Genomic DNA, 23195 nt, shown 5'->3' with positions numbered 1-23195 from the left:
GTTTGAAATTGTTAGCTACCTTATTTCTCCTTTACTAGAAGTAAGGTAGGGTATGTTACTAATAAGTGAAAAAGTCAGTTAATATATACTTTTTTTGTTATCTAGGTGTCAGTTTAGATGTTTAGGGGCTTTGTGACTAATCTTTAGTGGCTCCATCGGGTCACTGACTCATATACCCTGTTCAGCCCTTGTTACAGTCTAAAATTCTCGTTTGTCTTCTCACAGTTAAGTACCAACTTCCTGAGAGCAGGACCCATGTCAGGTTCGTTCACTACAATATTTACAAGTGTCTAGAACAGTGACTGACACATAGAAAGTGCTCAGATATTGTGAGTGAATTAATACAGTCCTGTGTATGGAAATTTTCTTGAAGATGAATCATGAGGAAACTGGATTAGTAAATGGTTTGTAGAAACTAATAGTGTGTTAGTGAGGAAAGAGTACAGGAGTGAGTGAGGCCAGGAGACCAGGTAACTTTATAAACTTGCTTATATTTCTTTGTCTTTTTAGGCATCTTTTCTGTTAAAAAAAAATCACTGATGTTAATTGAGCATCTATTCAGTTAACAGGAAGGATTGGTTAAATTATGTCTGACCCTCACAGTAGATGTTAATCTCTACTGTGCTTACCTGATGGTTTCTCATTTTTAATGAGAAAATGTTGGTAAGAAATGCTTTGTGAACTGAAATGACTAATTCAGATTTTTAAAGGGCTTATACTGGGCTATGACACGTATCATTCTGTTTTGTTTATACTGTATGTAGCTTCTATATGAAGTTACAAAGACTAGATAAAGCTTGTTAAGCTCTATGAAGTGGAAGCTTCGTCTGAAATCTTAGCCTCAAGTCGAATATAGTTTTTGGCCTTTTATTAATGTTTTAACAACAAAAAATTATGTGCTCTTGGCTCCTTTCAGTTTTCTGACTTTAGAGGAGAATGAATAACTTTGACATGTATGTGTATTTCTTGAAACTCTTTCAAGCTCCAGAACTTTTACATTTTAGCCATTTTAATTATAAATGTTTCTGAAGTGTATTACGTAATTTTCTGCCTCTTTAATCAGGGAATATTGAACACAGCTTAACCATATTTTGATGACAGTATTGTCATTAAAACATAATTTATTGTCCCATACTGGGCGAGCGTCCTCAAGAATCCCTTAGGGTATTTATATCTATTTATTTTAATAATAAATATCCCTGTCTTGAATTTTAGGTGCCTTGAACAATTTATCTTTCTAATTGTGACCTTTTTTGGTGGGGGGAGTTGGAGCTGTTGTTAAATTTATCTTTCACTGCCTTGATTTCCAGCTTTTCATTTGCTATGAATGAAAACCAGATAAACAGTCTTGTTAGCATTGTTTTTAACATGAATGAGGATTAAATTAGTAGGCAGCCTGACATTTTGACTGCTTAGTTATATTTCTTTGCTTTGGCAAGCAAAGTGTTACTGCTTATAAGTAATAGCTTTTAGCAGTAGATAAAAGCATTTGACATACATTATTATATCTTAGGAGCTCCACGAAGCTGACAGAACCAGTGTTATACATGTATACATATAACTCAGTCACTGAGTGGCTTTTCAAGGATATAAAGCAAATATATCCTAGAGCTTGAACACAGATCTTGCCATCCTCGATTCATTCTGCTTCCCATTATTACATCTGCTGCTTACATCGTAAGGACTCAATAGATGTTAACTCTAATTATGTGCCAGGTATTGTTCAAAGAACTTTATATATATTATAGCAATATATATATATATATATTATAACAATTCTTTGATTTAGGACCCATTACTATCCCCATTTTACAAATGAGGAAACTCAGGTATATATAGATTATGTGACTTGATTAGTGTTAGGATGGAGAAAATAGAAGTAAAGGTGTTAACAAAATAATCCGGTGCTCCTTGCTCAAGCATTAGGAAGCGTATTTTCCGAAATTTAGGTCTCTTACGGACTTAAAACTTGAAAATGTACGAGAGCTAATACTGTATAATAGAATCTTTATCTTTGAAAATCTGTCATTCTAGGAAATTTGTAGCTAAAATAATTCAATTTAGTAAATAATCTCAAGTTGGGAAAAAGGCAGCCTTTAGTTTGTGAGTCACACAGGTTTAGATACTGGGGAATATTGAAGAAGTAAATAGTTATATTAAGGAGAGTTGGGAGGAGTGCTACTAGGTGCCACTAAGTCAGGGAGTTTAGGCAGGCGAACCTAAATCCATGTGACTTTTTCATCTCAGGATGCTTCCAAGATTTGGATAACCCTGCAGGTATCCTGGGCATTGTTCCTTTCCCTTAAGGTCTGAGAGCTTATTGGACTCCATTGCCCTTTTTCTCTTTAGTACGATCTTTAAAGGTTACACTCCATTTATAGTTATTATAAAATATTGGCTATATTCCCCATGTTACATAATACATCCCAGTAGTCTGTCTTGTACCCAGTGAAATCCATTGCCTTAAAAAAAAAAAACAGACTTCCTGACAGTGCTTCCTGTGTTTATGGCCTATATACCAGTGATGACAAGCTCTATTAGTGTTATTTCTTGTAGCTATTTTGGGGATAATTTAAGGAGCCTAGCATACATGGTATTTCTCTTGGAGGACATGATTTAATAAATCAGAGTATTTCTGGGCCTTAGTTTCTTCTGCTTTAATATGAGGATAATGCATGGCCTTCTTACTGTAATAAATAAAAGCTTAACATATAAAGTTTCTTACTGATGTTTAATCATTGTCAATAACAGTTTTGGTAGTTGATCTTAATAGTTGGTATTAGCTACAGTGGAATTCCAAACTGGATGCTCTACCCAGTAAATGGAATGAATATGAGAGATTTAAACTGTAGTTGTTGCAGCATATCTGGCCTAGATGAAGTGGCATACATTATCCCCAAATGCCTGCTTTGACATTAAAAGGTGTGAGTGCACAATAAGTATTTTACATCAGACTACTGGTTTCTTATCTTTTGCTTTCTTGTCACCTTTTGGCTTCAATTAGCTCCTATTATAAATCCTCATCTTCTGTGTAATACCCAGGATTTTATGTGTTTATACAGGTATTTTAAGTCTCAGCAACGTTTTTCTGGACTTTTAGTTCAGCTCTAGAGCCGATATTGGGGAGAAAAAGCTCTGTAAAGCATTTGGCTTTGAATAGGGTGTTTGCCAGTTCTTATTCTTGTGGTCAGATACTCTCACTTTTACTTTACCAACTCTAGTTTCTTAGATAAAAGTTCCCAATTTCAGCACTTACACGAAACTTGGTTGCATTTGCTTTCCTCTGGGAAATTAGTTCATAATTTTGTTTTTGTAAAATACCATTTAAGTAATGGTACTTGGATATTACTTCATTTGGCAGGGTATGGGAGAATATACTTAAAGGGAAAATAGCTTTTTTTTTTACAATAAACTGTAGACGATCTTTCTATAATATGGTTATCTCCTGTAAAGATTAAATTTAATAGCAAAGTATTGTATAATTTCTATATGTCTTATTTCTACTGTACTTGTTTCATCAAAACTGAAAGGACTGAAGTGGATACTGGTATATACCAGAGTCATATCCTGCCTTTTGTTGATGTTGGTACTAAGCCCAAGCATACAAGAAAAAAAATGGATTCAGCAAAATAGCGGTAACTCAATATTAACTTAGTCAAAATATAAAGCTGTTTTACTCTTTGAGCCTGAGTATCAACTGTATTTTGGCATAAAATTGTAAGATCTTATTTTTCCCCCAAATAGTAGCTAAATGCCACAGGTATTCATTGTATCCTGATAATTAATATGAGATTTTTCTTTTCTCAATATCTTTACCTTCCATCCCTGTCCCCAACTAGTTTCATTTGCTATAAGTAGCAAATGTTTATTTATCTATGGGAGAACCGTAATGTGCTAAAATAGGATGTTTAAAAAAAAACAATATATAGTCATTGTAAGAAGAATTTGGAGAAATAAAAAAAAACACAAAGGGAATTAATTTATAAGCTCATAACTTGTAGGTGGGTAGCACCATAAGGGCTTTGGAACTTATTTTTCTAGTGTTCCTCCGATGCTTTAATAATGCTTCGGTTGAAATTAATGGGTTAAGGGTGGTTGTGCATGTTTCTAAGCATATTAATCATGTTTCCAAACGGCTGTCCGGAATAGCTGTATAGTATAGTTTACTTTCTCACCTACAGAGTATGGATTGCTGTTTCTTGGCACCATTGCCGACTAAAAGTTGTGATTTCTAAAAATCGTAGTTATTTTTAAACTTAACTATGCATGTTAGTGTGCTTGTTCCAATGATTCAATTCAGTAAATATCTCCTGTCCTGTGGTGATATCACCATATGCCCAAGTCACCTAGTCTTCTGGTATTTGATTGTTCCTTAGTGTTCCCTTGGATTCTCTCAAGATCACTTTCCTTAGTAGCTGTAGTCCTAGAATGCAAAAACCCTTTGAAAAATCCTCATTACACAAACCAAATCAAACTTTACAGACTTTAAGATCCTCTTTACTTTTTGTTTTTAGCCTCTACTAAACAAGGGCTTTCAAGTTTGATATAAGGGTAGCCTTTAAAACAAAACCAACATCTTTTCCTTTTGGGTAGAAGAAAACCCTTGTTTTACATTTTGTGCAGAAATACATAATCTCCAGTTTTGTTCTGGAGGACCTCTTGAGGAGAAAGGTGAATACTAATTACCTTCCCCTGAGATTCTGTGGTATACTTTTTATACTGGGAAGTTGAAATGCTTTTAACTTGTTAAACCTATTTAGTTAAACACGGCCATCAGCCATTACACTGGGTACACATGGTACACAAATCAAAAGGCAAAGAAGAGTAGGTAGTGACAAGAAACTGTCACTTTCATCCCTGTCTTCAACCACCCTCTTCCCAGAGGCAATCAGTTACTCCTTTTTAATGTTTCCTTTGAATCTATTTTAGCAAGTATTAAGGAAGCAGAGACAAACTGTAGTTGGAGTGCCTAAAAATCACCTGAAGGCTTTCTAATTAAGCAGTGGTTCATGCTCCTGCATATAATAAACTTAAACTGTTAGGAAGCAGACAGCTCATAACAACTTTGAAATTTTTTTGTTTGTTTTGCATGAGAGAGGAGATGAATTTTGTTCCAGTAAGCCTTTTTATCACTCATTTTACTTGAGGAAAATGACCTTTTAGCCACATGTGGGAAAATTTGCTGGTTGGTTATATATATTGAGTTGGTAAAGTAAAAATGGAATGTTACAAGTTAAACATCCTTATCAGTTAACATTAATTAAAATCATACATTTGTATGCTTGATTGCATCATTATGCTTTCTCATGACTATTATGGTGACAGCAGAGCTATTCTTTTTAATTTCTTCAAACCCAGGCTATATTGTCTTTCTCCCCCCTTTCCCAAAAATTAGTTGATTTAACTTTAAAACTGTGGACCATCAGTGAGCATTAGATCCAGGAGAATAATAATGAAATACACTTTTTCAACTGAAATATTATAGAGGTAATATTGATTAAGTGTATTGGAACATCATAACTAATCCCATGGATATCAGGAGCAAAATATCTTTTTTTCTATTAAAGTTTCTTGAATTTCTTTCACATCAGAACTTAACAGCAATGATTTAAATCCTATTTATTATTTGACTCAGCCAGTTATGAAATGTAACCCCATCCCATTTGAGCCATAAAATGTGTTAAATTTAAGACTAATACTGCTTTCTGCTTTTTGAATTTACATTTTGGCAATAACTGCCTTCTTTGTTCAGTGTTAGAAAAAATGATCCAGGCTTAACCAAATAAGAAAACTGCCAAGTTCACAGATTAGTTAGTGAAAGAAGCCAGAATTAAATGAAAGTCTAGATATTGACTTTACAGAATATGCTAAGGGGAGATTCTGTGGCATTACAGTTTCTTTGAGACTAAAATTCTTCTACAGTAATAGCTGTTCTTTGACAGTGATTGATGTGAGAAATTCAGGCTGTGGACTTTACCTCCCAGAATCTACAAAACTGGAGTAAAGCCAGCTAGGAATTATGCATCCTATCTGACCTCTTTTCCAACTGGCCAGCAACTGGTGCAGTTTGGGCTTTGCCTTTTTATTTTAGACTTTTAAGAAGCTCTTGGAGTAGATCTATTCTTTATTTTTAGCAAGGATAAAGATGTTTTTAAGGAAACTTACATCTGTCCATAAACACATATATACACAATATGTTGAATAAATCAATTTAATCGTACTCTTGACTTTTTAATACAGATTAAAAATATCTTGTCTTGAAACCCTGTGATATTGGTTGTTATAAGAGATAGCTCTTGGTAGAGATGACTGATAAATCTTAACAAAAATAGAAGTTTCGTGTTAGGTGGTTGATTTCTAATAAGTCATATTTATAACTTATTAGACTAAGAGAAAATCTCTGAGAAATAGACTGAACATTCTGGGAAGACAAGTGTCAGTGCCAGGAGGGTACTTGGCATATCCTAGTCACTCACTAAATATTTGTGGGATAGATGGATGGATGAGTGAATGAGATGAGGTGAAATGTTTATCGTAATAATGGTAGTTGTAATTGAAGCTAACACAGGATTTACTAGGCACAATGTGCTAGGTACTTTGGATGTATTATTTTTTTTAACCCTTGTAATAATGCTATGAGATAAGTACTGACTGACTTATCTCCACAGGAGGTAAGTGAGGCTAGGATGGACAAGGTAGCCTGCCTAAGGCCACAGAGCTGTCATTCAAACTTAGTTTTCTGAATTCTAGTGCTTTGTCTCTCATCTGTGCTATATAATTTTCTGCTTTACAGGATAGACCTGAGGTTCACATTTGTGTACATACTCATAAGAATTAATTTTAAGCTTTTACTAGTGTTTTCTCTCTCACTTGAACATTATTTTTTTTTCACAAAAATAAAGATTAGTAGATTAGTTCTAGAGTTACTGCACTGGACGAGTGGAAGACAGAAGATCAAGGTTTGCAGGTTAGGGCTTCAGCTGGGCTCACTTGGTAATAAATTCACTGTCTCACCTCTGTCTTACAGAGCATGTGATTCAAAGTAGGTTCCTGCTGCTGAAATGAGTTTATTTTTACCCTTCTTAAAAATACAATGTTCAAAATAGAATCAAAACCAAGAGAACCGTGATCTGACCTCAGCTGAGGAGCATGCCTCTCCTCTCCTCTCCTCTCCTCTCCTATAGCAGCAGCTTGCCGGGGGAGTGGTGGGAGCTATGGGTTTGATAGCTACGTAGTTTAGAGTTCACATCTATTGAGATAATCTTAGATTTTGAAAGACTTCATTATCAGTGACATACATTAAGAAGTATTTGATTACAAAGTCTGAATGTTCACAACTTCTGGAATTGGGAGAGAACCGTACCTGCCTAATGTTACAGGTTCTGTAAATCAGGGCTGCCTGAAATGTGCGGTGTGGTCCCTGAACTGTTTGCTGGTCTGCCCAAGATAAGCACAGGATTGAGACTGAGTGTTTAGAAACTTTAACAGCAGTTAAATATTGCTGTGTAGCTAAGCTTGCGATCCCTAGGCTTATATTCTCTATGTCTTTTAAATTTTTTTCACTTTCTAGTAAACATTTTTTATTTTTTGCCCAAAATATTGGCCTTTGATGGACTGAAGGATAATTAGTTCTTTCTTAACTTGTAGTTTGAGAAGCACAGTTATAAATGATTTTCATACTTACTTTAGATAACAGCATGTTCCTATAACCAGAATCTAACATTTAGTAGAACCTTATCTAAAATAGTATTGTGATCACTACATACCACTAGATTCACTTTTTTTATTATTAGGTTCAGTGGTAAAACATTTTAATAATGTCAGCATTTCTTAATCTGTGAAGATAAGTAAATTTGGTGTTTGCTTACTGTAGGTGCACAATACAGGTTGCAACTTCTGAGCATTCCTTAAGAGCTTAGCTTTATAAAAGAGGGTTAAAAATGATAGATGGTATAGTTCTAATAATTTAAAACTACCTAGGTCCCCAATCATTTAAACTGCACTTTCAACAGACCCCTTTTATGTGTATTACAGGGACAGTGGGAAGCCTGCTTTTCCTGGTGAAGATTTATTGCCCTAAGTTGACACAAAGTCTGAATTGATATTTTGCTGACTTATAATTGGCTAAGGTTAGGATTCTCTTAAAGAGATCTCTCTGCTTGTTGAAAACCAGTCTGTATATCCAGAAGTTACCTCTTTAACCTTAATGTTGTATACATATGTGTATTTTCTGGTAATTTGTGTATGTGTGTGCAGTGACATCTGTGAATTGAGTTGAAGAGTAACCATAGCAATAGGAGGTTAGAGTTTAAAGTCAGCAGGTGCTCAAGCTTATAGTGTGTGGATTTTTTTTTTTCCTTCTCCTTTCAGGGCCACTTAACTGTGCTTCATTCAGTCCATATATTTTTTTAATGTACCCAAAAGAACATGCTAAAATCAAGATATATTATGTCCACATCATTCTGTCAACTCAGTGTCACTGTCAAAAAAGGAAATTAAATTAGTCTGTTCTTTTTTTTTAAATTAGTTTGTTCTTTGTGAAACTCCACACAGTAAATTGCAATGCTTACTGTATTTAAAAATCTTTCCCCTTGTTTTTCTTTATTTGATGTTTTTGAATTAAAAACAAATACATGCTTATAACTAAGTAAATAATACAAAGATTCCACATATCCTGGTTCATACAGACATAAGTACATATCTGCATGTATATAATAAATTTTTATTACTATTAATTTTTAAACTCTTTGTAACCCTTGGTGTGTCACGGGCCTCTTTGGGAATCTGACAAATACCATGGACCTTTCTTCCATGAAAACGCCCTCAGTACATAGACATGTGATTTTAAGAGGTTCTTAGATCTCTTTGAGTTCGTCTATAGTTGTCAAGTTTGAATGTTTGCTTTTAAGGGTTATACACTTTGAGAAGTATACCTGTTAACAGAATTTTGGGTAGTGCGGACTATTTTTTAGCCATGTCTTTTTTTGAGGGGGGCAGTGTATTATGTGATTGTTTATAAACATTTAAACATTTATCCAATTTCTGGTGAATTAGTTTTACATAAATATATTTTTCTAGGTACCTGAAATTATCTGTTAATTACCTGATTTCATTAAATTCTAAAGTACTTTAAAAGAAAAATTCTAAGTGTCATACTTCTTTGACTTATAAAATAGTACAGTTCGATTTGTTTTTGATTACTTATGCTTATTGTAAACTTTAGTTATTTTAAACTTGAGAGTTTATATATACATACATAAAACATAAATAACATTGGAATATAGCAGTGGTTTTTAATCTACTTCCTTGGACCTTACAGCATTTCAGGGGGTCTTTGAGCTCTGGAATTGAGGACAGAATTGAGAGTGGGTACACATATGAGTTGTTTCTCCATCAGTAGACTTTTAAAAAATATGTACAGTTTTTTAAAGTTAAGGTATTATTTATACACAATAAAATCCACTCATTTTAAATGTACAGTTCGATGAACTTAAGTGTTTTAAATAAATGTATAAAGGGCACCACAGTCAAGATGTAAAATAGTTGCCTCACCTTGAAGACTGTGCCCTTGTGCCTCAGTATCCTCCCCTTCACCTTGGCTGCAGGCACTGTCAGCTATAGTTTTGCCTTGTCTAGAATTCTGTATAAAGAAAGTCATAGAGTGTATAGCATTTTGTTTGACTTCTTTCACTTACTATGATGTTTTTGAGATTGTTCCCTGTTGTTGTATTGATACTTTGTCCCTTTTTATAGCTGAGTAGTATTCCGTAGAATGGATATACCACTGCAGTTTGTTTATGCATCTGTGTTTGGTAGACCTTTGGATTGCCTTCAGGTTTTGACTGTTAAGAGTAACGCTACCATGAACATTCATGAACGTATCTTTGTATAGATAACGTTTTGATTTTTCTTGGGTAAATTCTGAGGAGCAGGAATTTGGGTCATGTAGTGGTTTATATTTAACTATAAGATAATGTAGTTACTGTTTTCTACTATTCCCTTAGCAATTTTCATTGAGCTCTTACTTTTTGGGAAGTTCTCAGTTTACATTCCCTGAGTCAAACAGATCCAAGACCCCACCTCCTGACCCAGGACAGGAATTGGGCTGCAGGCCAGCTTCTTTGTCTTGGGGAGTGTACCTAGGTCTGATATACCTTTGGATACTGCTGTATTAACTCACAGGGTTAGTGCCCAGGTTTGTGAGTTTTCTCTTCTGGCTTGATTGACTGTTTATTTCAGCTTTTCAGAAATGCAGCCTGTTCACCATTTCTGCATGTACACAGGAGTAGAGGAGGTTGAGGTACTTTATGTTGGTATATTGCAAGGCCTGAAAGTTCCAGATATATTTCTTAGTTCAGTTTTTAACTCAAAAAGTTATTAGAGTTTTTACCTTCATTAGAGGAATTTTAGGTGGTAACTTCGTAGACATATGTTTACTAGGTAAAGATTGACCTTGACACTGGTATTAGAACTATTGCTGATTATAAAAGCCATGACAAAGATTTCCTGAAAGGATTTTATTAATATATTGTTTCATAATTCATCAAAAAAAGTTAGGAAATTGTTAGTCCTGAATTATGTAATAGTATCTGAAGACATAATTATTTCTGCCAGGAGATTGGGTTTATTAATTATGTACTTTAGGCCTTTTTGTTCCCCTAAAACACAACTTGTTTACTTTATGAAAAGCAAATCTTAGCAATTTTTTTGTAATAGCTTTTAAAATCCATAGGTGGCAAATATTCTGTTCATCCAGATCTTCATAGGGCTGACTGCTTGTTCTTCAGTTTTCTGCTCAGGTGTTGTCTTAAAGGGAGGCCTTTTCCAGGTCACTCTAGCTAATGGTACTTTTTCCTATTTATTGTCTTCATAGCGCTTTTTACAATCTGTAAGCACATTAATTTTCTTAGTTGTCACTCTAGAGTAGTGGTTCTTAAGGTGTGAGAATTCCCAGCACTCTTTTAGAGGGTCTCAGATATCAAAACTATTTTCCTAATAATAATTAAACATTAACTTGTCATTTTTACTCTTATTTTTTCATGAGTGTTTAATGGGGGTTTCCAGATGCTACATGATGTGTTATATAAAATGTTGAATGCAGAAGCAGATATGAGAATCCATTTGTCTTATTAAACTAGACATTAATAGGATTTACAGAAATGTAAAACAATGTCATTCTTCTATCCTTACCAAATTATTTTTTTGGAAAATAGTTATTCATAAAAATGTAGTCTAAGTTAGTGTGTGATACATTTATTTTGTTAAGTAATATTTTTAACATTTTTTTGGTTTGAGTTGTTAGTTTGAGTAGTTAGTTGTAAAAATCAATATAAAAGTTCCTGGGGGTCAACAGTAATTTTTAAGAGTGTTAGAAGGGCCCTTTGACCAAAAGATTTGAGAACTGATATTCTAAAATATAAGCTCCATGAAAGTAAAGATCTTATGTGTTGGACTTAGTTTCATATTCACAGGATCTGGCAGAGGTATAACTGGCCTGTAGAAGTCACTCAGAGAATATCTAGGTGAATGGATTAATGAGAGCATGGAAAAAACTGAAAATAGCAGAATTCTAGTAATTTTGTGCAGGGCTTCCAAGTTGTTCTGTAGTAACTGGTCTTTGTAGATATCATATTTGATAGAAAATTATTCTAATTCATTAGAAAATACAATCTTTATTTTGGCCAGATTTAAATTGTTCCCTGGTATAGAACTGAAAGTTTTTGATATGATTTTAATCAAGAGGTATTAGAGATTCTGCTAAATGTTCTTTTTGATTGACTCCTGGTATAATTAATTTATTTGGCTATTTTAGATTATTAATATTTTATCCTGTAACATTGGGAATATTTGTTCTCTTATAAGTTAAATCCTTTGCTGTTTTTAAGCCTTTTGGACAGTTAGATTTTCATTTTTTAAAAAAGCTAGGCACTTAAAGAAATAGTATTTTGTTCATCAGAGATTATGAAATAGTATGCTTTGCTTTCTCAAATTGTTGGCACTGAATAATATACAGTAGTAGGTAGAAGTGGTTCCTCTAGGGTAATTTCAGCAGATAGGAAATCTGTTTACTATCTTGCAACTTGGGATTCTTTAAGATCCACCCATCCTGGGAACATGGACACCTTAGAAAGCTAGGAGATGGTTCTAGAGAGCAGCGGACCTATTCCAAGAACAGTACTTACTGTGCGGGGCACACCAAATAGGTTAGTAAGCATTTAGACCCAGAATATGACGGTTTTAGGTAGATGTAGAAGAATTTGGTAATTTAGGGCTCTGCTGGCCAGTTTGTTTCTGTCCTTTAAGGCATGACTTATAGTTGAATCTTCATTTACCCACTAGTTTATAGGATAAAGGAACCTGGTCAGCAGTAGTTTATAAGCAGTCATAAATATGGAGTCAAGCCATAAAGAATAAGTCTTACTCTGCTACAGACACTTGAATGCTTCTCAGATGGACTGCTTGCATTAACTTTCCTCTCATATCTATAGTGTAGTGATCCTTCCAAGTAGGGCTTGAGTTCCTCTTATTAGGGGGTGATATTTATGCTTTTATAAATAAAAGGTTCATTTTGAGGTCTATTTCTCAGTGTACTCACTTTTCAGCAACACTGTCTTGAAACAAGAAAAGAAACTTGTGGCTTAGCCAGTTGTGTGCATTGCAATCATGTGAAGAGTGATAGCAAAACAAAACAAAAAAGGAAGGCTGGTCATCAAAAGATAGAATGAAGTAGAGTGTTACAATCACATGGACAGCCTAAAAACAAAAATGGAAACCAAAATTAAAAAAAGAGAAACCCAACCCCCAAACCAGTATAGGAACCCCAACCTAGATTAATTAACTCTGAATTTCAGGGGCTGGATTTCAGGCATCAGTATTTTAAAAATACTGATGGCTGTAATATGTAGCCAGGGTGAAGACCTCTTTTCATTTATTTAAAAATCTGAGAACAAGTGATAGGGAGCTCCTGAGTATGTGGGATCATTTGTGATACTTAAAAACAAAATACAATATAGGAATATGTTTTTCTTTTGAAGAGCTATTAAGCTTCGCATGTATCTTATAAGAACGGGGGAAGATGACATTGGTAAACAGGGTTAATTAAAAATATGAACAGAAGCATATGATTGGCTGGAGGAAGAGAAAATGAAAAGTCAGTAAGCATGAGTACAACAGGACTTGTGTGGTGGAACATTCCCATCTTGTGGCTCGTGAGAATAGTGCTGTTAAAGAGCTGAATTGCTCTCTTGCCACCAATGGCAGTTTCCTGCTCATGCTCCTTCTAGTGACCAGGGCACAAAAAAATGTCACGACCACCACCATTCCCTCAGTCTTTTTGCTGCCTGACCCCATAAACCCTTCACTGAACTTGTCTTTCTCCATGCAGAAGCCCTGAATCTACAGCTTGGTCACAGAGACTTCTTTCAGAGCTGTTGCCACTGCATTCTATGAAAAACATGCTTAGGGCATAAAGTTACTCAGTTGTTGTGAAGTGATTAAATGTACATTGGAGTCAGAAGTCAGATCTCACCTCCCTGGTTTAATAAATCCATGTCAGATTCTCTGTTTCCTGCTCTGTAAAAATGGGAAAATAATATTCACGGAATGATTACGAGGATTAAATGAGTTAAAGCAAAACAAAACAAAAAAAGAAGGCTGATCCATGCTACCTCATCAAAAGGTAGAATGAAGTAGAATGTTAGAATCATGTGGACAACCTAAAAACGAAAATAGAAACCAAAATTAAGAAGAAGAAACCCAACCCCTAAAACCAATATAGGAACCCCAACCCAGATTAATTAACTCTGAATTTCAGGGGTTGAGTTTCAGGCATCATTGTTTAAAAAATAGTGATGGCTGTAATATGTAGCAATGTGAGACACTTGGAGTGCTTGGTAATAAGTGATCAATAAATGTTTACCATGCATTCCTTTAACAGGTGTATTTTGAGTATCTTTTATGTGCGAGTACCTGTGTTGGGGGTTGAAGATGTGATGAGTAAAACGTCCCTTCCTTTTTATAACATGTAAGAGGGGAGACCATGAGTGGAACATGGATATTGTCTTACTTATAAATACCAATATAATCTATGGAGTGTTTTTATATATACAGTAAGTTCTTGGTTATTTATGCAGGATATCAAAAGCCTTTATGTCAGTTGGTTACTTCTGATCAGGAGTTTCTTTTTATTTATTTATTTATTTTTTAAACATTTCTTTCATTGAGCTAGAGTCACCCACAATGCTGTGTCAAATTCCAGTGTGGAGCACAATCCCTCAGCTATGCATGAACATACATACATTGACTGCCACATTCTCTTTCGCTGTGAGCCACCACAAGATAGGAGTTTCCTTTTGACATCGAAATGAGCCTGCTCTGAAGTTTGTAATGTGATTACACTACATTCTTTTTTAAACCAAAGAATTAAGATTTTAGTGTGTATGTAGGAAATAGGAAGATTATAAAATGTCACAATGAAGAATGAGTCTGCTTAGTTTTGATAAAGTTTTTTTTCTGAATGCTTTATTTCATCACATTTTATTAAACTGGCAAGATCATAAATATTAGAGTTAGAAATTATTTTAGTGATCGTCAGACCTTTTCTAAAGGCTTTCTATTTTGGATAGCTGTAAGTGCTAGGGAGAGTTCATCCTTAAAACTGAGACCTTCTTTCCTGAAGCTATCACTTGTGGTCCTTCATTAGCCTTTCAAAGTAAGATACATCCTCTCTCTAGTGCCTCATTGCCTCACTATTTGGAAGGTGCTCTTTGTGATTGTCCCTAGCCTGGAGAGAGATTTGAATTCAGAGAACTGGTTCTCATCACAGGGTTTTAAGCTTTCTTACAATTTACCTTTCTGGGTATACTTACTCATGTTGATTATCTTTAGCAGATAGTTAAACCACTGCTTTTCCCATTGCTCAGTTGAGTACTCTTACTGGTAAATTTTCTCTTGGTCACCATAGAGAACTGGATATAGCCGGTCAGCAATGCTGAAAAGAGTGAAGTAATTATTTCTCTGACTTTGAGCACTGTACTTCTGTGGTTGCTATATAAATTGCATTGATTCTTGGGGCAGGCTGTGCTGTTTGGTTACATGGCCTCCAATCCCTTTACAGTTCACATTGGTTAGGAGTTAAGATATTGTGTCAATATAAGACATTTTTGAACTATGCTGGTTGGTTTTTAAACATAATAATTATTCTTTCTCATTTCTATTCTTTATAAAAGGAAATAAGGTTATTTTGGCCCAGCTTTTTGTGAAACTATACTAGGTCCTAGTCATCAATACTCCTTTCAGCACACATAGGAATCAGCTGTTTAGGAATCGGTTCTAGAATTTGTGCAAAGATCTGCGTTAAGCTCAGATGTCTTCTAGCACCTGTCCTTTACTTTGATTTCAACTGTGGTTCAGTGATCTCTGTAATAGGGTTAAGTATCCCAGAAGCTAGGTAATCTAGGCAAATTGGTGGGTGTATTTGTAGTAACTCTTTATCAGTTTTGTTTAAGTGTGAAAATGATTGTCCATGGCAGAGAGGAAAGTTGAATAGGAATTAAATAGTTCTGCTTTCCTTTTATTGACAAAGTCAATAATATTGATTATTTATTGAGCATTTATTACATGGCAAATTCTGTGTGAAGTATTTATACTTTCTCATTTTTAGTTGTGTCAGTAATGCTATGAAACAGCTCCATTTCTTGTTAGAAATCCAAAACTTAGAAAGATTAAATAGCTTTTCCGAGGTCACAGCTATTACATGCTAGAGCTAGAACTCCTACCTATTCTTCATGACTCTTAAAGCCCATTTTATGCCTTCAGGAAGTGGAGAGGTCTTTTATATAGGAATGTGTAAGGTTTGTGCACTTTCTTCATGGTGTTGAAGGTCTGTTAGTCTTACCAGTTGGTGTCCTTCCACATTAAGCCCTTTTTCCTGTTAACTGCTTGCTGTCCTTAGGAGGTCTGGATCTTACTGGTGTAAAGTCTTTTTGAGTCTACTCATCACAGAGTCTTTGCTTCATGTCTACTACTAACCCATGGTTTTAATTATTTAGTTACTGATATGAAAATCATCTCCTTGTTATTAAAGTATACACTCAAGCTTTGGGGTTTGACTTAGTTTAAGTCTTGGCTCTAACTGGATGTGTGATCTTTAGCCATTTACTTCTCTCTGCTTCAATTTTCCTATTTGTAAAATAAGTATAATAATGCTTTCCTCCTAGGGTAGTTGTGAGAGTTACATGATTTGATAATGTGTTTAAAATAATTAGAATATTGCCTGGCACCATGATGTTCAATAATTGTAACCTTTATTATTAACTGGTTACTGATGGTTAATTTCTATCAATAATGTATTTTAAATGAAACACTGATCAGTAAAATACTAAACACTTTATTGTTAGACTTGTTTTTCCCTCTGAGAACCTTCTATTATATTTTAGACTGCGTTATCCCATGGGCTTGTACTGAATAACAGACTACTACGATTAATAAATACTATGTGCCAAGCACCATTCAAAGCCCTTTAATATATTAACAAACTCGTGTTGTGGGAATTATTATTAATCATTACTGTTACTGTGAACTTTTAAATTAATTGCCTGTTCAGTCATGTAGTGTTACCTCTATCTTTATGGAAATATTGAAGGAGGAAGTAATATAAGAGCTGGCAATTCCATTAGAAGCTATTTAGTATGTCCTTCTGGTTGAGAAGAATTAGTCAGTCCTGGAGACTGGATTCTCTTTGTGTTCTCCATTACCAAGCAGATTCTTCTTGGATACCCATTCCCATTGTTGCTTCCTCTGACTGAGATGCCCTGTTCAAGAACCATCTTGAGGTGTTGAGAATTTGTCAGAGGGCCCTGCTTTTAGGTGTTCAGGTAATTGAGGTCTTTATCTCTGTGTCTTATTGATACTTTTATCATCTATGGCAGGAAATTATCTTTCTCTTAACAAAGGTGAACAGGATCACTTTCTTTGTAATAATCACAGGTTGAGATGATATTGTTTGGCTGAAGGAACAGTTGGATGCCAGACCCTTGGGGAGTCTTGACTTGAAGGTTATGAGTGCTATATTTGGATGTGTTTGACATGTCTCCAAATTTCAGGAGTTTCAGATGTACATTTAAACTATGTAAGACTTCATTGTTTATGTAAGGGCAAAGGAAATGATTTGTAAGAAATTTGGTTAGTTCTATTATATAAATTTGTGGGTTTGCAAACCCACCAGTAAAATTTATTTTTTCTTTGAAATAAAGTGTAAACTATAAGAATGGTATTTAAGCTCCTTTCTGTGTTTTCTTTTAGGTGGTATTAAAGATAATCAAACATTACCAAGAGGAAGGACAAGGAACTGAGGTGGTTCAAGGAGTGCTTTTGGGCCTTGTTGTAGAAGATCGGCTTGAAATTACCAACTGCTTTCCTTTCCCCCAGCACACAGAAGATGATGCTGACTTTGATGAAGGTAAGGGTACTCATCGTAACTATGTCTTTGCAGTGCACACAAATGGTTATTAATCCAGTTCTCACCATAATCTTTGACGATCTGTTGTTGGGAGCCTGTCAGGCTCAGTTTCTTGAAAAAATGATAACACATTCTCTGAAATGAAGATTTATTATCAAAAACTTGATTAGCTTGGCCTTTCCTTATTTGGAATTTGTGATTCTGATGTTAATAATCTAGATAGGAGCTGTGCTGATGTTAACTTGTCCATTAGGAAACCGTCTTGCCAAATACATTGTGAAGGACAGGATCATCTTTATGCCTAACACCCATTTCCTTCTATAGTATTTGACTTACTGTTTAAGAAGAGATGAATTGATCTACCTATTTCAAAAGACATTCCTTTAAAAAAAAAAAGAAGGAAGACAATCCTTAAGCATTTTATTTTTGTGCTACAAGTGTAATTGCTTTGTTAGGGAATGCTAGTAGGAGTTAAAAGCTCACACCACAGGTCACAGTAAGCATCTGAAAGGATTAAAAAAAAATCTAGTTGAAAATAATTTCCCACTTGTCTGAACTGTCAGAACTCATTTTGCATGTATAACTTTTATTTTTTTATGGTAGTTAAAAAAATTTATCATTTTAATTATTAAATGTACAATAGTATTAACCTTACGTTCATAAGAGTTTGAGTGCTATAGATACCTTATATAAGTGGAATTATGCAATCTTTTTATGACTGGCTTATTTTACTCAGCTTAATGTCCTCAAGGTTCATCCATGTTGTAACATTTGGCAGGGTTTCCTTCTCTTTTTTGTACGTTTTATTTTAATTTAATTTAATTTAATTTAATTTTTTGGATTTCCTTTTTTTTTTAAGGCTGAATATTCCCTTTTATGTGTACATATTTTTTTCCATTCGTTTGTTAATGGATATTTAGATTATTTGGCTACTGTGAATAATGTGCAAATACCTCTTTGAGATCTTGTTTTCAGTTCTCTTGGATATATAATCTCTTCAGAAATGAGATTTGTTGGATCATAAGATAATTGTATATTTAATTTTTTGAAGAACTTTCATATTGTTTTCCACAGTGGCTACATCAGTTTGCATTCCCACCAACAGTACACAAAGGTTGCCTTTTCTCCACATTCTTGCCAACACTTGTTATTTGTTGTCTTATTGATGATAGCCGTCAGGTGTAAGATAATCTTTCATTGTAGTTTTGATTTGCATTTCTCTGATAATTAGTGATGTTAATCATCTCTTCATATGCTTGTTGGCCATTTTTATGTCTTCTTTAGAAGGAGAAATCATTATTCAAGTCCTTTGATCATTTTAGGATTTTTAAATTTTTGTTCAGTTGAATGAATTCTTTATATATTTTGGATATTAGCTCCTTATAGTATATATGGTTTGCAAATATTTTCTTCCATTCCATAGGTTTCCTTTTTCACTCTTTTAATTGTTTTGTTGTTGTTGTTGTTATGCAGAAGCTTCTTAGTTTAATATAATTCAACTTGTGTATTTTTGCTTTTGTGGCCTGGCTTTTGGTGTAATATCCAAGAAATCATTGCCAAGACCAGTGTTACAAAGGGTCTACTGTGTATTTCCTTCTTTGAATTTTATGCCAGTACCATACTGTTTTGATTATTGTTGCTTTGTAATATGTTTTGGTATCAAGACGTTTGGGGTCTCCAGCTTTGTTTTTCTTTCTCAGGATTATTTTGCCTGTTGAGGGTCCTTTGAGATTCCATATGAATTTTAGATTTTTTTTGCCTATTTCTGTAAAAAAAAAAAGTCATTGGCATTTTGATAGGGATTACACTGAATCTGTAGATTGTGTTGAATAATACGGACACTTTAACAATATTAAATCTTCCAATCCATGAAAATGGGGTGATGTCTTTCCATTTACTTGTGTCATCTTTACTTTCTTTCAGCAGTGTTTTGTAATTTTCAATGTACAGATTATTTCGTTGGTCAAGTTTGTTCCTACATATTTTATTCTTTCTGATGCTATTGTAAATGGAATTGTTTAAAAAATTATTTTTTGTTATTCATTTTCTGTATAAGTTTTAATTGGTCACTTTTAACTTTGATAAAATGTTACCTCAATTGACTTCACATCCTCATAATACTTTGAACATATAATAATACAAAGTATATTCTTACTAAGGGTAATACCATGGTATTGCAGTTTGGTCTATAAATCTTTTTCTTATTGAAGCAGTACCTCTAGAAATGAACCAAGGCTGTTTTATTCTAGGCACTCTGATGTTTGCAATTTAAAAAAACTTTGGTGCATTACGTGTATTTTATTTTATTTTTTACCAGCCAGGATCTCCCTGTTTCCTCAGAACTTCTGTAATATTAATGTAAAATGTGTGAAATATCCAGGATTAAGGTTGGGATTTCTCGTCAGTCCATTCTGGCCGGTATTAGGATATATCTTTTCCCATATTCACCAGCATATCTGGAGATGCTCAGTTGTAATTCAGTAGTAGCTCTTTTAGATCTGGAAGACGAGGGAGAAGACCAGGAACTGTTAGCAAAATTTCTTTGATTTACAAGTGAGGAGCCTGAGAGGTTCACGTGGAGTGGCTTACTCAGTTTCCTGGTTAGTGGCACAGTTGGGAGTAGAATCCATTCCTGAAGAGTTTACATTGCCATATGGTTTTCTCAGGTAATTAATTTTGTTTTATAAAATTCTTCATTTAGAATATGAGTGAGAAATAATGTTCAGTGCAATTATGGTAGGTGAACACAGCAAAATGTCTTACTCTTACGGACTTGAGGCAACTGGCCTGTGTGGTATTTCATTAACAGGTGCTTTAGAAAGCTCATTAAAAATGTTTTAATAACACTGAGATAAGAAGAGACTTCAGTTTAGCATTAAATAATTTAAATAAGCTACAGAGCATTGTGTACTGTGTATTATATGTACATTGCCTGTAATCACTCACTGTGCATAATTGAAGGTCTTACCAGTCCTATTTTCCAGTTTAGGAAACTGCTGCTAACTTGTCCAAAATCATTTAACTGGAAATAGGGGTTGAGATCTGTGGGTACCTGATCCCAAATGCCATGATTTTCCTACTAAGATGGTGTTGATTTAGAAACTTAATGAAGTGGAAGCCAGTGATTAGAGTGTTGAGAGTAGAAGATCACTATGCTGTATCTTAAATTTGCTTTTTGGGACAAACAACTGAATTTTTTTGCTTTACAAGCTAGTAGGATTTGGCATTTTTCTTATATATGTGAAAAGTCAAAGACAATGCCCTGAATTTCTTCATAGCATCCTATAGCAGTCTTGAATTTTACGTTCTCTCACCTAATCCATTTATTTATCTTAATGGACGTGGGTATGCAATCCCTGTAGATTTTTATCATATCTTGATAAAAGCTAAATTTTCCCATTATAGTCTTGCACGTTGATTAAGATGTTATGCTAAAGGCCTATTGTTTTGCTTACTGCTTTTTTGTTATTTTATGCATCCTAAAACTAATATTCAGGGAAAGATCTTTTCCTCTGCCTTTCACCCTATGGAGGTAAAATACTTAACAAACATTTAATAGTTTTAGTGACTACGTATTTTGAGTTGTTTTAGGTTGGTTTTTTCTTTGTTTGTTTTTGTGCCTCACGTAAAGTAGAGATTCTGGTCCAAAAGTGAGATGTTTTAAATTAGGGCCTGGCAAAGTATGATCTGTGGGCCTGCTTTTGCATGTAAAGTTTTATTGGAACACTGTCCTGCCCATGCACGTACATATCTTCTGTGGCTGTGTTCCTGCTACAGTGGTTTAGTTGAGTATTTGTGACAGAGACCACATGGGCACTGAGTCTGAATTTTTTTAATGTCTGGTTCTTTAAGAAACTTTGACCGCTTCTTTTTTATATATAACTTTTCTTGTTATTTTTCTGCTCCCATAAAGATAGTTTTTCTTTTTATCATAAATTGACTTTTTGCTTGTTGTTTATTTCTTCTAGATCTTGCCCTTAGCACTGACTCTTGGTCCAGAATGTATTGTGGCACTGTAATGAAAATGCTGGTGTCATCAAGTGTGTTGTTTCACTGGTGTACCTGAAAAGCTAAATGGTAGTTTTTGCTTTAATTTTAATGCATTTTTCTGTAAAAAAAAAAAAATCCACATATTGAATTACTGACATTTAAGGGAACTGTCTCTAGATACTAGGGAAGAAAGGCTTTCATTTAATGGTTGTAGACCTGTGACCAGGTATCATGGGAAGGTAGTGGTATGAGGCCGAAAAACTAGGGTGGAAGTCTCAACTCTGTACTTAGGACCTGTGTGATGCTGAATAATTCACTTCTGAGCCAGTTTTCTCTGACTCTCTAGTATCTCTTATCTAGAACATATTAATTGCTCACTAACTGAATACTGGAAACGTAACTGAAGGATATTTTCTTATGCGATTAACTTTTTGGGTAGCGCTACCATGAATTATGTTACGATTCAAAAAATTAGAAACTATATTATATGAAGTTTCTCCTGTTCCTCTCTATGCATTCACATTTTGTTTTTGCATATGTGATAACTCCTTTGAGCGGGTTAAATCTTGATGCACTTTTATGTTACAGAATTTACTTTCTAGAGAGGTAATGGGCTCATATTGGAGAATATATGATTTTTTAAAAATCAAGTAGAAAAACTCATATTAAAATTCCCATTAGGGGGCACTATTATCAAGCTTAGGAGAACTGGAGATTAATTTGTTTTCTCAGACATGCTACCCGAGGCTTGCTAAAAGGGAAAAATATTTTCATCTGATAAGATTCAGATACTATTTTATACAACTGAATTCCTTAAATATGTTATAAAGTGCACTGAATTAAACACAGATCCAATAACTCACTGTCTTGTTTTTCAGCAGACTAAATCAATGTAATATTGCAGGTGATATAAGAAGCTAACTTTATTTTGCATCAGAGCCAAATCCATAATTTTCATATTCAGAGTAGACAGATTTTTATATTTTGATCCTGTCAGTCAGTCACAAAAGATGTTCCTTGGCCTTCAGGTAAGTTTGTTTCAGAAATGAAGCATGAAGACTGTATTGTGCTACTAAAATGCAGTTAGGGGAATGAAATGATATCTAATTTAGAGTGTTAATGTGTGCAGCATGTATAATTACTGAAGTAATTCCACATGTTGAAGTGGTATGTATACACGCATAGCCTTTAACTTTTCTGTTTATTTTCGAGTACTTGAAAATTATTTTCTTTTTCTATTACTCATGTTTGGTTTTAGAGCAAGAAACTCTACTATAGACTGTTGTGTACAATCATTTTATCAGTAAGCTTCCAAAAGAAAAGCAGTGGCGTGGAGTCTTAAACAGATTTTTCAAAGGCTCAAATATGAATTGGAAAAAATGTAATTAAAATAAAATGTAATCACAGTAGTTTTTCACAGCATCGGAGTTACTTTTGTATCACTGGATTTGGAGGGAGTGGGTTTGTATAGTTGTATTATTTGCAATGCTTTCTACATCAGTAAGCCATATTTTACATTGGAGAAAGTCTCTGCTTAATTACTTGCTTCCTGAAGTGTCTCACCTCTCTTCTCTTTCTTCTTAGTTTGCTTGCCGCTCATACCCAGGGCAAAACTGCCTGAAACCTAGCCGATGATTACTATTTCGGCCTTGTGTTGCTTTTGAGTTCATGGAAGAATTGAGTCAGGATAGAGAAAGCTTTCCATATTTTTTCAGATAGATGGGGACATTTTGTGAAAAGACATAAT

The 23195-nt window shown here is 34.4% G+C and overlaps 1 protein-coding gene across 1 annotated transcript in view; it reads left to right on the top strand.

The window, feature by feature from the left end:
• The window catches only part of EIF3H (eukaryotic translation initiation factor 3 subunit H), an 80409-nt gene that overhangs the window by 3570 nt on the left and 53644 nt on the right, over nucleotides 1-23195 (top strand). The window contains exon 2 of the mRNA XM_031691266.2: nucleotides 17302-17458. Within this exon, the coding sequence (XP_031547126.1) occupies nucleotides 17302-17458 (157 nt within the window). The remainder of the gene's footprint in view (nucleotides 1-17301; nucleotides 17459-23195) is intronic.

The sequence above is a fragment of the Vicugna pacos genome, chromosome 25 (assembly GCF_048564905.1).
Source record: "Vicugna pacos chromosome 25, VicPac4, whole genome shotgun sequence".
NCBI classification, from domain to species: domain Eukaryota; kingdom Metazoa; phylum Chordata; class Mammalia; order Artiodactyla; family Camelidae; genus Vicugna; species Vicugna pacos.
Note: the sequence above shows the minus strand (reverse complement) of the source record. Positions and strands in the feature narration are given on the sequence as shown.